The sequence below is a fragment of the Dermacentor albipictus genome, chromosome 6 (genome assembly GCF_038994185.2).
Source record: "Dermacentor albipictus isolate Rhodes 1998 colony chromosome 6, USDA_Dalb.pri_finalv2, whole genome shotgun sequence".
Lineage (NCBI taxonomy): Eukaryota > Metazoa > Arthropoda > Arachnida > Ixodida > Ixodidae > Dermacentor > Dermacentor albipictus.
Genome location: NC_091826.1, coordinates 140111216 through 140128317, shown reverse-complemented (window position 1 = coordinate 140128317; position 17102 = coordinate 140111216). Strand labels below are relative to the sequence as shown.

Genomic DNA, 17102 nt, shown 5'->3' with positions numbered 1-17102 from the left:
AAAACACGGCACCCCATTCAAGAAGCTGCATAGCGACGCCGGCTCGAGGCGGCGAGGTAATCAAAATGGCAGCGGTAGTGGCTTTGATTATTGCCGTTTTGGACCTGCGGTCATGGCAAACCATCCGGAAAATCGGACGGCGAAGAGTTCTTGCGTCAGAAATTTCTAGCGTTCTGATACATTGACTCTACGGGGTACGAGGTGGGGCCGCGAAGCCGTCCAAATGATCGAGAATCCGGAAAGTCAGTCGTTGACTGTACACTGGCAACTCCTCCAGCCGATGACAGGACGTCAAGGGCGATTCATTACGATTCCTGACTGTTACTTGAGCCAGCATTACCGCGATATTCGACCCTTTCAAAATTACAGCTGATTTTCCCTGATAGAGGCACAAATTCCCTGAGATTTCCCTGAGTTTTTCCAGACCACTCAAAATCCCTGAGAATTCCCGGTTTTCCCAGTTAGTAGACACCCTGTTGACGTAACTTAACCTGCTAAAACCTGTGTGCCCTGGCCTTGACTACCCAAGTGCTAGCCATTTACTGTTGAGTAAATACTCCCCATAACATCTTTTTGGTGGAGGTTGCAGGCTCTATTCCTCCCGGCCCTCGATCTTTGGCGCGAACACCCTGTTTCCCTCGCCTCATGGCCAAAGACAGTAGGCTGTCATCGCAGGCTGCGCCCGCAGCCCCAGCAACAGTGGTCCTTTCGAAATCCCTTCGATCCCGGCACATTTTGCGGTATGGACAACAATAAGATCGACGATTGGCTCCTATTGTATGATAATGATGATGATGTATGGAGTTTTATGGCGAAAGGGCCAGGTGTGGCCAAGGAGCGCCATGTCTGTGCTAATGAGTTTGCAGTGTAATTATGATTACTATGAAGTTGGTGTGACGTGGCTGTAAAGGGGCCTTAAAACATACGCTCTAAAGTGCGTAAAATCTGTATAATAAAATTATGGCGATGACATATGACTTGTACTATGAACATTTAGATGCGTTTAAGAAGAATGATACGATAGGTAAACTATAACAGATTATAAGAAATGCTAGAGCACTACTGCCTCCTTAGAGCCCTTGAAACACAAGGGCCTGGAGGCATGTGCTATGCAAAATATTATCGCAGTGGCATCCTCTGGAGAGAGCAGGCGCTACAAATGCATGGGACTAATAACATGCAAGACCACATCTCTGAGGAAACCTAGGACTGCGTCTGCATTAAAAAGTGGTTCTGGACCAAGAAGCATTGCAGGATGAAGAGGAATGTGCTGTCGGTATGCTAATGAAAAATGTCTCTTTCTCTCAGATTTGGCTTCCCACACTCCAGGACGACGTGGAGTACGATCAGCCTCTCCCCGCATCTACCACAAGTTGGAGGCTCACTTCCGGTGAGTAGACAATTATGGGTGCCAAACGTGTGTCCTATTCTGAGACGACAGAATAGGACATCTGTTCGGTGCGCTTTTGTAGTAGAGGGCCAGAATCCTAACTGTGGTTTTATCAGGTGGAGCTTATTATTCGTTTCCGCGTCCCACATGCGTTGCCAGTGGTCCCGCAATCTCCTTCGCAAGAAAGGCCTCAGATCTGTGACAGGCACCGCAGCGGTAGGGTTACCGGCTTGCGATGCGATAGACGTGGCCATCTCGTCCGCCAGAACGTTGCCCTCGATGCTCCTATGGCCAGGCACCCAGCATATAATGATATGCTGGTTAGATATGTACGCTTTGCACAAGACGCTGTAGAGTTCATTAAGTACTGGATTTTTGTGTCTATAGAGTGACATCAAGGCCTTCACGACGCTTAGGAAGTCTGTATATATCGCTGATTTTTGAAGTTTTGATTTTCTTATATGGTTTACAGAAGACAGTACTGCATAGGCCTCCGCCGTAAAGATACTTGTTTCCGGATGCAGTACACCAGACTCTGAGAAGGATGGGCCGAAGGCAGCATAAGACACCCCGGCATTTGACTTCGAAGCATCTGTGTAGAACTCAGCACAGGAGTGCTTGTGCTGGAGTTCTAGAAAATGCATTCGGATTTCTATATCTGGTGCGTGTTTTGTTACTTCTAAAAAGGATATGTCACATTCTATCAGCTGCCACTCCCAAGGTGGTAACAGCTTGGTTGAATGCATTAGGCGAAGCTCGAGGAGTGGGACACGCATTTCATCACTAAGCTCCCTCCCTCGAAGCGAGAAAGGCTTTCTTAGAGAGGGACGATTATGGAAAGGTGTAGTACATGTCATATCGTTAATAGTGTGAAAACATGGATGTTGATGATTGGAATGTATTTTCAGGAAATATGTAAGGCTGATGTAAGTTCTCTGTAGATGGAGGGACCATTCCTTTGATTCCGCGTATAAGCTTTCAATAGGGCTTGTCCTGAAAGCGCCAGTGGCTATGCGGATACCTAGATGGTGAACAGGATCTAGAATTCCTAGGTATACTTTGTGGCGCAAAATAGATTTCTGGAAAAGGGACAGAAGAAAGGCACTTCACTGTCTCCCTTTCTTCTGTCCCTTTTCCAGAAATGTATTTTGCACCACAAAGTATACCTAGGAAATCTAAGCACCAACTTGCCCAAGAAGAAGTCCTTTAGGATCTAGAATCTTTAGTGTGCTCGGAGTGGCAGAGTTATATCCGACGGCACCATAGTCCAATCGTGATCGAATTAGACTCTTATAAATATTTATCAGACACTTCCTGTCACTACCCATGTTGTGTGGGATAGAATTTTAAGTAAATTCATTGTCCTTTGTGGGATCAGATGTGGGATTCTCCTCCCGTACTCTTGGGACAAAGGAACGACAACACAGTAGTGCAAACAATCACAAGGGCATTTATTGCACCTTTCATAGATTAATGCCAGCTAGCCGAGTTGCTATTCACAAAACATGCCGATGGGCGCGCGAAAAATCTAGAAGTCCGACTCACCGCGACTGGATAGCGAGCGAATATGTTCGCCCCATGCTGGATCCCAACGCCTGGTCGTTCGCGTGTACGGTCACGTGAACGGTGGCGCATTCCAAGGCAACCACGCGAGGCGGTCTCGCAGAAGCATGGGTAGCCGCGCGTGCGCGGGACGTCCACGCGGTTCTCGACCCGCCGGGAAAAAAGCAAGCGCCTTGTCTCCCGGCGCCTAAGTAACCCCCGCCTGTCGGCGGCGTTAGCAGCGCAACACTCGTGCCCTCTCCCGCACTGCGCTTCAACCACATTGACCGCCGCGGGCAACACGCAGGGCACGCGGTGAAGCCGGATTACAGGAGGCGCACTATGCGGGAAAAACATCAGGGGACGCGCGAGAGTCGCGCATCCCCAAATCCCCCCAACCTTAAATCACTACATATTCCGGCGAAACGTCACTCAATCTCACATCAACGCGTGCTTCGCAACAAGGTAGTACATGCAACAGTGGCCGCGCCGAAGAAATGTCTACACGCTGTCCATAGCATGCGAGCCGACATTGTCCCTGGGTACACCGCTGGCGTCCACCGGTCACAGCAGCAGCTTTGTAGACTCGACGGCACGATTCCAGGCCAGGACTCCGGAGACGACGACGCAGTAGTCGGTACGAGCAAACGTCGCTCGCGCCGACGTGCCCTGCTGGGAAGAGCAGCCGTAGCTGTCGGTGACCGCCGGCTCTTTTGTCCGCCACCGAGGGTTGTGAGCTGGATGCAGGAGGCCACCGAAGTCGCTGCGCCGAACTGGCCACAGCATCACAACTGCCTGGGATGGCTCAATCGTAGTCCGGGGCAGCAGCGCAGACGATGTGCAGGTGACAGCAAGCCAGGGGTGACTCCAATCGCGCTGCGTACACTCAACACACTCAGCAAACACTACAGTAGTGCAAGGGAGAGGAATTCGGCATGCGCATCGCCCACATGGTACGATGTTCAACTCGGCTAGCAAAAGATCGGGCAGCTACTCAGATGCTAAGTTCATGTGAACGAAGCTCGCTTCCTTGAGTCGAATGAGTAATTTCAATTCGTGCGAGGCTAAATAGAATGAGGGAAGCAAACTGCAACACCTCAACGCCACGGTCCACCAGGTTGTGTCCCTCCACATGCGACAGGCAGCTTCGTAAAGCCTTAGGCCTAAAGCGCCGCTACCTTGACAACAACCGGCATCCAAAAACAACACCCAAAATGAGCGCAAAACAGGCAGCTGCGAGGAGACGTCAGCTCTGTGAGGTGGTCCTACTCCGCTCGGTGCACACAGCATCTGAGTTGACGGCGGCCACCGTCCCAGACGGTGTCGGAGCGCTCGGTGCCAGGTCGCAATACCAGTCAGCCCGTAGTGGCACCCGTGGCCTGCGGCCACCCGGCTCCCAGAGCCGCAACTTCATCAGAGTCAAAGAGATAGGAGAAGCTATTTACATGAGAAATTTGGACCACCCACGAGGCTTCCGTACTCACTCGCTTCAGGCTTGCCACTGCTCCGCGGGCGCTAAGGCTCGCTCTGGCCACCACCCGGGAAACTAGCCAGTGCAGCTCCGGGAGGCGAGTATGCACTGATGACAAGGACCAAAAAACCTCTACCGATGCCTACTTCAAGACGCAACTTGCTTGTTGTTCTCATCCATGGTGTGACTGTTACTGCTCTCATTGATACTGGTGCCCACATATCTGTTATGACTTTTACGCTTCAATGCCGCCTACAAAAAGTACTGACACCTGCTGTCTCTCCTACTAAGCCCGAACACTGGTTCTTGGTATGTGCACCGCTTGCGATACTGTTGCTGGCCACCAAACTTCTGTTCTCTTCACTGTTCTCGACGCTTGCCGACATAATGTCATTCTTGGTATTGACTGCTTGACCACCCACTCTGCCCTCATCGATTGTTCTACTGGTATTTTGCAGCTCGAACTGCCATTCTGTCTTGATGACACCACATCACGTAACACTCACCTAAGTTCTGTGGAGTTTCTATGACTACCGGCTCAGTCCTCTACGTCCTGTCACCGTTTCCTCCAGTCCCTGATGGTGACTATGTGGTCGCTCCCCTCACAGATCTGATCCTCTTGCGCAACATTGCACTTTCTTACACCATAGTGGTTGTTGCTAACAACAGAACAATGCTTCCAGTCACCACTTTTCTACTTCGACCCATATTCTTCCTTAAGGAATTTCACTAGCCGAACTGTCACCGCTAAAAGAATGTACAGTTTCTGCATTCGCTGCTGACGCAAAGACCATGCCCCAACCAGTCATACCAGTGCCAACCAAGGCACTTCTGAACAAAATTATATGCCCTGAACTCTTACCTTCCCAAAGTGAAGCCCTCTACGCTGTCCTATTTTCTTAATTTGACATTTTTTATGTTCACAACAGTCCACAAGGCCATACACATGTTGTGGCCCACCGCTTCGACACTGGAGATGCCAGCCGCCTTCACAAGCACATTTACCAAGTGTACCACTCTGAACGCCAAGTGATCCAAAAGGAGGTAGAGAAAATGCTTGGGAAAGAAGTGATAGAGCCTTTCTCTAGTCGTTGGGCATCCCCTGTGGTGCTTGTGAAAAAGAAGGTCAACAGCTGGCGGTATTGTGTCGATTACTGCCATCTCAATCGGGTAATGAAGAAGGATGTGTATCCTTTCCCTCGAATTGATGATGGGCTCAACTGCCTCCACGGTGCCACATATTTCTCATCGCTAGCTCTACGTTTGGGATACTAGCAAATCACTGTCGATGATTGCAACCGCGATAAGACCACTTTTATCACACCCGACGTCTTCCACCCGTTTAAGGTCATGCCTTTTGGGTTGTGTAACGCATCTGTAACTTTCGAATGCATGATGGACACTCTTCTACGCGGTCTTAAGTGATCGACCTGTCTTTGTTATCTGGACGATGTCATCGTTTTCTTGCCCAGTTTTGAAAGCCACCTCTCTCACCTGTCGGCCATTCTCGACATACTTCACCAGGCTGGCCTTCAGCTCAATGCCTCTAAGTGCACCTTTAGGCACTGCCAGATCAAATTACTTGGACACCTAGTTGATGCTACTGGTGTACAACCAGACCCTGACAAAGTCTGTGTCCTCCGCGAGTTTCCGGTTCCGCAGTCCACGCATGAAGTATGCAGCTATCATGGGTTCTGCTCCTACTTTCGTCACTTTGTTAGCAACTTCACGGACACTGCTTGAACCCTCATGGACCTCCACAAAAAGGATGCAACCTTATCTTGGGGCACAGACCAAGCGACTTCCTTTGCATCCCTGATTTCTGCCCTCACATCACCAGCTGTGCTGGCTCATTCTGACCCAGCTGCTAGAACACAGCTTCACACCAATACAAGAGGCCATGGCATAGGTGCTATCCTCGCTCAAACACAGAAGGGAGCTAACCGTGTGATAGTGCATGCTAGTCGCCTCCGGTCATAGTCGGAAAAAAATTACGCTATTACTGAGCGGGTGTGCCAAGCCCTCGTCTGAGCTATCGAAAAATTCGGTCTGTACCTATACGGACAGCCGTTCGTAGTCATAACAGACCCTGATACCCTCTGCTGGCCCTCAACACTTAAGGGGGAACCCTTGCACCTGAAAACGTTTTTTAAATTCTTTGTCGATTTTGATGAAATTTGCTGAGTTTATGTATTTCAATGAGCTAGTATTAAATATACACCCAGTTTTCTTGCAGAGTAAATTTTTTTCCAGAAATTGAGGAAATTCCACTTCATTGCATAATTTGCTTGGAGGTGAGCTGTCTACCAAACTATACATGGCATAATAAATATAGACATACGAAAATGCATGGCAATTTCAAGCTCAGGAGCGTGCTTTGTGACCTCTACAAAAGATACGTCACATTCTATCACGTGCCACTCCCAGGGCAGTAATAGCTTAGCTGCAGGCATTAGGCGGTGTTCGAGAAATGGGACATCCATTTCTTCGCTAAGTTCTCTTACATGCAGTGAGAAAAGCAACCTCATAGAGGGTCTGTTATGAAAAAGTGTTTCACACGTCAAGTTGTTAATGGTTGTGAAACACGGATGTTCCTTATTAGAGCGCACTTTCAGAAAATAGGTAAAGCTGATGTATGTTCTCTGAAAACGGAGTGACCACTCATCTGACTCGACATATAGACTTTCAACAGGGCTTGTTCTAAATGCGCCAGTGGCCAGGCGGATTCCCAGATGGTGAATGGGGTCTAACGTCTTTAGCGCGCTTGGGGCAGCAGAGTGATATACTACAGCACCATAGTCTATTCGTGAACAAACTAGGCTCCTGTAAAGATTCAATAGGCACTTCCTGTCACTACCCCATGTTCTGTGGGATAGGATTTTAAGTTCATTGTTTTTAGACATTTGGCTTTTAGACAATTTATGTGTGAAATGAAAGTAAACTTGGAGTCAAGTATAACATCTAGAAATTTGTACTCCTTGTTAAAAGGAATTTGTTGTCCGCCCAGTTCTAGAAAAGGATCTGGGACCACGCCTCTCTTTCTTGTGAAGAGAACACAAGAACTTTTGTGGGGGTTGATTTTAAATCCATTTTGGTCTGCCCATTGCAATTCAACATAAGCTCAAGGCAAAAATCTGCACTGCTCCAAGAAAGTTAGATTAAATTATTTTTAAAACATGAAAGCCAGGCATTTAATTGGAGTAGGTGTGAGCGAATCTTCATTTCCATCTTTAAAAAAAATCTGAGAGATTGTTCTGGACGTTTGCCCTGCCACGACGCACCAGCTTCTTCTCGAGAGCTACAACATCTGGTAGCAAGTTGTTGACATTGTCACAAGCACAAACAAACCACCAAATGTTGTCGATGCTGCACAACATGTCTGCATAAGCTGGAACGAATGGACAATTTGGAAACAAGTTCTCTTCACTTATTGTCGTGTGCGGCGGAGAAAGCTTTCCTTGGGTGGTATTCTTGGGTGATCCCTTTTGAAGATAGTTTCACTTACACGAAATTTCGCGTGACTTGGCACCGAGTCTGTCCCCGACAAGTGTTTCTGGCACTGTGCCAGGCTCGTTATCAGGGCCAAGAGCACTATCGGCTGTATAGGGAACCCAAGCTCAAGTTTGGGCGCGCGATGACAGCGCGCACTGCTGCTCCGGTGAGCGAGCCGGGCAAAACTGGGGATAGATGGCGCCCCCGCAGCCAGGCGCAACCTGATTGCAGGCGGCCGCTGCACGTGCACGCCCCCGCTATTCAGTCGAGCCGGGGCACTGGGGCGTCATGCCACCAGCTGGGAACGTTGTCAAAAGGCTTCTTGCGCGAAGTTCAGTTTCCACAATGGCAAAAGCGGCCCCACCGAAGCGAAAGCGCGGTCCGAAGTACTGCTGTGGCGTGGGCTGCTGTGTCGTAACGAGCCCCTAATTCTCATACCTTCAGTACTGGGGCAGCTACTTCACTGAAGCAGTGCATTCTACGGCATGAATATTTTTCTAACTCATTTGGGAAGAGGTCCAAGACATCTTGTTCTAGGCGTCTCTTTGGCTTTCCGCTTCGCTTGCCCCATTTCTGGGGCTGGCTGGTGCATGAATTTACTTCTTTATTGTTGACGTAAATGCACACCGCAGCTGCGTGCTTGCACTGAGCCGTAATGCTAGCTTTGCAGGTGCATCTGCCTTCTCGAACGCAAGAATTCCGCTTTTCATGACACGACCACTGCAGCTATGACAGAAAAAAAAAAGGGTGAGACAATGAAGTCATTTGCCACTACTTTTCAAATGCAGCTGCCTTCCAAACTTGCCTCTACAATCTTCAGCAACGTGGCATGGTGCGCATTTCCAAAGCTAGCTCCAAGTTTGCACCTCTGCCACAATACTCCAGGCTTCCCTATAAACCAAAAATAAAGGCAGCATAATATGCTTACGTTTACTAATATAAACACTCAGCACCGTGTTTCGAGTGTGCGTTCACTAGTGCGCTAATTACGCGAGCGCATCACGCGCACGATACCATATCGCACCTTTAATTCGGTACCACTCCCAGTGAACTGCGTTCGTGCAGCAGGTTTTATGCGCCTGTAAAGCCGATACTTTCACAAAACTGGAGTGCAGGCATGACGCGACCGCCGAAATCAACGAGGTATGTGAGCAGTTCAACTGGCTTCGCAGTGCTTAAATTTCAGCTGTCTCGCCGCCAAGTCAGTGGGTGATGCTCCAACGGGCGAAGCACAAGTGTTGTACCTTCCAAGGCTTTTCAGTGGGATTCCAAGGCCATACAATTACTTTTTCTGCACGCCGCAAACGTTTGTCCCCGACAGTAGACGACAACAACTGTAAGGCTGCCATATCAAAACTAAAGCATATGCTTCATATTCGACAACGAAGAACATCGGGAGTGCGCGGCTTCATTTCGCAATGTGTATAGACAATCAGTATTTTTGACATACGACAGAATGACACTGACATCGAGGTCACGTCGTACACGATGTTGTTGCTCACTTGGGAAATACATTTCGCATTGAGCTATGCATCGTTGCCGTCGATCTTCTGCTCCACAGAGTATACGTGGCTGACAAGCTTTTCTCCTTTTAACAAGTTGGCTTTCCTGAAATAGCTGTCCAGCTGGCCGATCTTTTTGAAGCCACACTGAAAGCGATATATTGTGACGCGCCGCACGTGCGACGCAAGGAGAGGGCCCTGCACGTGCACAAAAAGCGAGCGGCTGCAGCGCGGCGCAGCAGAAATGCGCAGTGGATATTCCCAGTGGATATTCCCAGTTTTGATTTTTCTGCCACAGATGGCGCTACCCATCAGGAGCAGTGGCGCCGCTCGCAGTGCTTGGGTAGCCTATACTTTGAGGGGTTCGGCAGCGGAACAAGCAGAGTCTTCCGAAAGCGAAACTATCTAAATGAACGTAAATGAATGTAAATGAACGCAGGAGTATACGTCAACTTCGAGCTTGTTTAAGATTAAGTACGTCTTAAAGGGACCCTGAAACGATTTTGACGATTTTCTACAAACATACTGAGTCGTTAGAGTAGGTCCTTCTGATCATTAATTGACACATCGAAGTGCTCCACGTAAAGCGTGTAATTTATTATAAGGTTTTAAAAATGCACATCGCTGCTGATCGCAGCACGCTGCTCGGTGGAATTTTAAGCCGCCCCTACCCATATGACGGAAATCACCCATATGACGTCAGTGGGGCGAGCTATCCGATTGGCTGACCAGGGCGCGTGATCGATAATTTTTCCAACTTTATGGCAAACAAATGATCTTCGTAATAGTTGGAATGTTAGTTAATTTGTTTTTATAAAAAGAAAGTAACATAAAGGGAAGGCACAAGAACAATTTTTCATTACACTTAAGCACTTCCGGCACACCCCAAGCGTCGTCTGCTTGTGTTACAACGTACTCCATTTTGACGAGAGCTCCGCGGTCAGAGTTGGTCTCAGTCTTTTCGCAAGCACTATGATTCGACTTTGTTGCCTTGTGGACTGCAAACCTAGCGACTGGCAATATGTCAAGCAGCGACATTGTGTCCCTCTACAAGGCAGCATACAAGCAAACTGGCTGCTGCGCATCGGACTGCCGCTATCCGATCGACGTCAGGATTTGCGCGTTTGTGGCTGTCACTTTAGACGGGAAGATTACTAACGCAATAGCGTTAGTAATAACGCAAGCGCAAGGGGACAGGGTCTGGCCGCCTGACTGTGCTGGGATTAGCCAAAAGATGAGCAGAAGGGCAAATGCGAATGGTCTGCATGGTGCAGCCACCTGGTGGCACAGAGCTCAACCATACACAGTAGCAGCAACAAAGTGTATTCTTCCTTGCTGCTGGTGTGGACTTTTTGCAGGAGTGTAATCATAAACACCTTGTCTTTATAAATGTTTAGAATGTTTTACACTTGGTTAGAGCAATATTAGCGCTTTATTTGACTGGTTAAGCGCTGCGCCAACCAGTGTCAGGACCATCCTGACCGATCAGGCTGCTCACGTACGTCTACGCTAAAGTTCCTTCATCCGCTTGAGTTTATGCCTCCAGTCATTTGCCGAAATGACCAGCTTGCCTGTGGTTACTGGAATACCGGACACGTTCGGCGCTACGACAGAATGCTCGCAACGCACGCTGTTTCGATAGCTCTTGGTCGACGGCCAAGCGGCTAGCGGAGAGGTCTCGCGCGGGAGGGGGCGTGCTCCAAAACAACCGGAAGGGCACAATGTGACGTCGCATCGTAACGCAGTACCAGTAAAGGCGGAGCTTAGCGCCGCTCGCTCGGCAAGCGAGTTGAGGAGGAAAAGCACGGCTAGGGGGGAGGGTAACTTCTAATCGCTTGTAGCTCCATTAATACGTAACGCTTCACTTAAATTGTGGTGCGAATGTTCTAGTTAAGCTGTACCCTAAGCGCCTACAAAATTTGTCCGAACCGTTTCAGGGGCCCTTTAAGAGGCCGCACAGCCATTTGATTCGGGTACAGTACCAGGCTACTACGAGGCCCACAGAGTGCTTCGGACAGGCCTCGCATTTAAAGAGGGCCTCCTGTGGGTCCTGCCATCGATGAATCGTCATAGTCCACAAAAATGACATAGTTTCAGTGTCTGTGCGTGCAACCGCACAACATGGGAACAAGCAGACGAAACAGAAATACCTTTCTCTTGCTGCAGTGCGATGTCAAACAAAAATATGCAGACATTTGGTTTGTGTGTTTTATTATTTCTCTAAGCTTTACTTTGTCTATTCAAGCAACATATTACACACATAACAGACGTTCCCTAGAATAATGCTCAAAGTCACGTGCCACCACGAGTGGCATCACAGCAAACGTGTATGTAGGCACATGTGTACGTCATCCTCCAGCTTGGAGTGCGGCGGCCACAAGGAGAAGGGAAAACAGCATTCGGTTTGAAATTTCAGAGCTTTCTGCGGTGCGTAGCGATGTAATACTTTGCAGACACAATCATTATCACGCATTGTATGCTCTGCGCTTGTCAGCTCAACATGGCCAGACCTGGTGAGGGCCCTTTAACGTTTGACACATTATTTAGAGGTACGAATACATGTTTCACTTTTCACTGGCTACTTTCTACGTCTATATTTAGCGTAAGTGGCAAATATTGTTTTGTAGCTATAAAAGTAGGCTCTGTAGTGTCCCCCCCCCCCCTTTTAATAGCAGTCCAGATTTAGTGACAATCGGTAATAATGACGGAATTTTTTCTTCTTTTTGATATCATTACAAGCGGACTGCACTGTATGTCTGGCTAGAGTACAGTCAGCCAATTGCCGCATGTATCGTCATACCCATTGCCTGACACTATACTTGTATGCACAAGTTTGGACGAAGCGTAGGTAAAGAAAATTACATTTTACTTACCCGATTCTAATGTGTCCTCGACTGTAATATGCACCCGTTTTCCATGACGAAAAAACAAGGGAAAAAGAAAAACGCCCTCAATCGTAACACGCACCCTTTTGCCATGACCTAAAAAAAAAAGTCCTTTACAATATTTTTTTCATACACCTCATTCTTTCATACAGAAATACAATTTTCTCTCATTTGGGAAAAAGATTTACTTCCAGTGCACTAAAGTTGCGATAAAGTCGCAGTTTCGCTCGAAAGGCAAAGCATCGATTACAATAGCAAATTAGTAGACAGCTATATGAAAAGTAAGGATCGTACTTTTATCGGCGGTATAAACTTTTAAACATTCACTTACTAACTAAATTAACAAGCATGGTGTCACGCAGGCACAAGCAAACATGAACACGTCTCACTCAATGATCGCAAAAACTCTTCATCGAAACGCTGAAGTGAGGAAGTGCAGTAGCAGGAGCAAAGGAATTGACCTTTGTGCAGCCGCTCGCTTCAACGCGAACTAAGTTACGAGAACACAGCACAGTGCGCCTTGATGCGTAGACTCTCGTCTCCATTGCAGATCGCTTTCAAGACAGGGGCCGTGCGGCCGCGCCGTACGTAGCAGCCACCGGTGTAGAACACCTCTCCTGTTTGCGCCAGTCCCGTACACAAGTTTCGAGAACTAAAAATTCCTTTCAACCCAGATTGAATTCCATCAGTTTCTGCACACATCATCGCTTTCTTTTTAATTGCAGCACCATGATAAACAAGGCATTTCGTTGCAGTTGGCACTTCCATGCTGGTAGAGCAAACGCAGAAAACAGGAAGACCGAAGAGACGGACCGCACACTAACCTAAGCCAAAGGAAGCATTGCCTAAGCACACGTACTACAGCACGTGGAGGAAGCTAGGCTTGAAGCGCATATGAGCCGGCCATTTTGAAATGCTGATGGTGATATGCAAACACGCAAGCACCGCTGTTATGAACCACTACCAACTTGCCCAAGCCTCTGCCCTAATACGCAGATTTAGGGTCGTACTCGATTCTAACACGCACATAACTTTTGGACCCGTTTTATCGGAATAAAAGTGTGGATTAGGTTAGAGTAAATAGGCAATCAAAATGAGGTTTTAAATACATGCATCTCTATATGGATATTAAGGGTAATTCCATTTACTTTGTTATATCCATTATTTAATTATATCCCGTTTCGTTACGTTTGGTGTCGTAAAAAAGTCAAAAATATTCTAGTGTACATTTCACTATTGTTTTTCTGAAAGGCAGCAAAAATCAGTAAATTGCAAAGGTTCACCACCTAAATCTGGAATGAATCAGTGAATAGCTATGGCAGCACTGCATGTAAGGCCTGCACCTCCACTTTCGACTGTGAAAATTTGAACACGTTTCAGTAAAGATCATGTGCATACCGACATATGTGGCCTCCGAGATGGCAATGGCACAATGTTGAAATCTCAGAGGCCACGCCCACGTGCTGGTTAATTTCCACAAGCCGCTACTAGATGACACTAATTACTGTCCTGCTGATGATGGCAGGACACGTGATCACGGTCTCCCACATGATCGCAATCACGTGATTAGATACAGAGGTGTATTGCTGCGAGAAAAGCGTGCATGGATTTTAAACATATGGATGGCTATTTTGCTTAAGGCTGCAGTCCAGAGTTTCAAGGCAACGAAAATTTCAAACTGCAATGGACGGCACAGAAGATGACCAGCTTTGGCAGAGCACTGATAAGGCAAGCTCATCAAACGATGAGGGCTGCGGAAGCGGCATCAACACTTGAATAAACGCTTTCATGTTTGTCCACTAGTGGTTGCTACACTATTCTTCACAGCAGTCTGGGCATCTTCGGTAAGTAGCCGTAAGCTTGCCTCATGCAAGACCTGCACCCTGTAAAACATCCACAAAACAAAGTACTGCCCTGACACAAGCAGTGTACAACAACTTGGCCTGTTCTGTAAAAGAGGCTGCACCCAAAGGTCAGCAATGCAGCAGCCAAGCTAAAGAACGGCTCTCACTGGGAATGCAGTCAAGCGATGTGCAGCCAAGGAAGCGTAGGGCATCCCTGTAGTAGGCCTGGTGGTCACCCATCTTCTGGTGGTAGTCACTGCACAGCTGGTAGAAGCGGCCATGTACCTCCGTCACGCCCGGAAGGGACTCAGCCTGGGACTCTGTCTCCTCCAGAACCTTCTGCGAAGTGGGCTCAAGATCAAGCTTTGTGCCAAGCAGAGGCTGCGACAACAATCTGTCCCTCACTGCACACTCATCTGGTTCCGAATAATATGAAGGAGTCGCAATCATGCAAAGCGCGCTAATGATTTAAGCCAGAAATATTCAGCCATTCTTTAGAGCAATGGAAGCAGACTGAGGTCGTCACTACTATTTCTGTTGCAAATGTAGACAAGATTTGGGTAAGCGTTATTGCTGCGCCAGCAATGAAATGTGACCAGAATGTGGTTGGGCCTCGGTCGCGCTTTCAGGTCAAACATGAGAACGCATTAGAGTGCTATGAAAGAACCAGGCAAATGATTTCTCGGTGCTCAATTCTGACCACAGGAATGCAAAGAACGCCACCAGAGCACCCTTGTAGTACACTCAAACCCATTTATAACGAACTCAACAGTTCCGTGAAAAGTGGTCGTTGTACAGTAGTTCGTTATATATGCGCTCGGCCTTGAAAACAATAAAGAAGCGACCACACTAAAACTGGCATCACCAATTACAATTCACCTTGGTCCGAAAACTAGATTTTCAGTGCCATTTTTGTTCCCGATGCGTTCTCGTACCTAGCGGCAAATCATCCATCCAAAAAGTGAAATGCTGTGTCGTATAGTAGCTCTCTCAAAACAGTGCCCAGTTCTGATCACCTGTCATTTTGAAACTGCCAGCGCAACAGGCATTTTTTATTGAACAGCTTGTGATATATTTTACTACCAGCGGGGACACGACCGTATTCTTCATAAGAGATTGAAGCATTCTAGTTGGCCGGAACATAAACTTCGGAAACTACTAGGGAAACTACTACGGAAACTATGATGACCATGCGAAAGCCACACAACAGCCATTAAATAATGTTATCCATTGTCGTTTCGGGCAAAACTAATGCCATGTTCGAGGGGTAATACATCACCGTAACAGTTATCAGCAATCGGCAATGCGTAAATGCAGCATTGCCGAACCATGATCTCCTGGTAACGGCGTAGTAACTACCGACCCTTTCCAACATCGCATGGCGGCAGTGCGTGGTGCAGCATTCTTACCAACTCGGGCTGTGTCAACAGAAACGCTTGAGCAGCCATTGTTGTCATGGTGCAAAGACAAAGATGGTCATTATGAATCACTGTAGCAGGCGTAATGCACATGGTGCTGCATGGACAATTGCTCAAAAACGAGTGACGCCATCGTGGCATCCGATATTGCACGGGTGCACATGCCAGTGCACCACGCACCATGCTGTTTAAGCCGTACGCCTCCTCCTTGGAGGCATGCTTAATGCGAGTCACCTACTTCGCAGCTTCCAAAATCTGCGCGCGGCAGTTGCTTCTTCATCTCGAAGGCTGCATCATCATCGAAGTTTGACTGGAAGCAGAGCACGCGCTGCTGTGCGACCAGTTTGGTCTTGCTTCCGTGCTTCCGTACTTTGCCTGCGGCCTCTTTTTACCATGACCGAGTTTGAAGCGTTCGTTGTAACAGTACGTTCATTCAAAGAGCGATTGTTACATTTAGAAGCAGTTTCAATAGGCAGGGTCAGAAAATCGTAAATGCACTGAAATGTGGTGGTTATAACAGATAGATTGTCATATCTAGGATTGTTATAAGTGAGTTCCACTCAGTTAACATTAAACCCTTTCACATGTTGCACGTATGTATCTTGTAAAACAGGTTGAATGAAGTAATTCTTTTAATATGCTGATGTCACACACACCTTTTTCTACTAAGAAATGCTTGCCAAGACATATCCAATACAACTAGATGTAGTCGTGAAACGCTGGCAAGAAAGTGGAGCCAAAAGGAACCAAAGCCAGAATGCAGTGACATACAGTCGAACCTCGATATATCGAACAGCGCAATGATCGCAAAATATTTCTATATAGCCAGAATTCGATATATAAAATCATGTAAAAAATGAGTAAAAGCTTGTACAAATCAATCAATGAAACCAAGGACGCAATCGGGGATCGTTGTTCAGAGGGCGTGGCACAACCAAATGTGCGCTCTAAACATCAATCCCCGATCACCAGTGGCGTAGCCAGAAATTTTGTTCTGGGGGACTCACGTTCCAGCTCAGCCTCCTTCGTATAGAATTTGTCGAGGGATCAAATACATGAATAATAACTGCATTGCCATTGCGAAAGATGCTGCAAATGAATTCTTGAACGCTATGAACTGTCAAGACAAGTAAAATATGTATTTTTTCTTAAAAGCATATATTCGTATGTCCAAAAAATTATGCTAGAAATAACCAATATCAATGTTTTCATGGGTTTTTTTGTCTTTTTAATAAGTAAAGAAAATATCACACGAACTTAAGAACTATATCAGTTCGAAACCAGCAAAGCAGTGCATGCCGCTGATATGAAAAATGTTAAGGCCATGAAATGAACATGTTGAGGACAAATATTTTAATGAGACTGTCATTTAAAAACTTACTTTACATTTTTGTACATATGCAACGGCCAGGGAAAAAGCTCAATGACGCTGCCCTTCGTTCCAATTTATTGCGCAGGAGGAGCTGTCACCGGTCATGTAGTGTGAGCAATTCCACTGAAGTTATACTCGCAGCAGAGAGCCCATATAGAAAGCAGTTCTGTAAGATATATGAGGGCA

At 47.3% G+C, this 17102-nt stretch overlaps 1 protein-coding gene across 3 annotated transcripts in view; it reads right to left on the bottom strand.

The window, feature by feature from the left end:
• Nucleotides 1–17102, bottom strand: part of LOC135896097 (26S proteasome non-ATPase regulatory subunit 13-like) — a 313623-nt gene that overhangs the window by 140869 nt on the left and 155652 nt on the right. For 2 of the 3 annotated variants that reach the window (XM_065424436.2, XM_065424434.2), the window contains exon 7: nt 14294–14465. In XM_065424436.2, the coding sequence (XP_065280508.1) occupies nt 14294–14465 (172 nt within the window). The remainder of the gene's footprint in view (nt 1–14293; nt 14466–17102) is intronic. The other variant, XM_065424435.2, reaches the window with a different exon arrangement.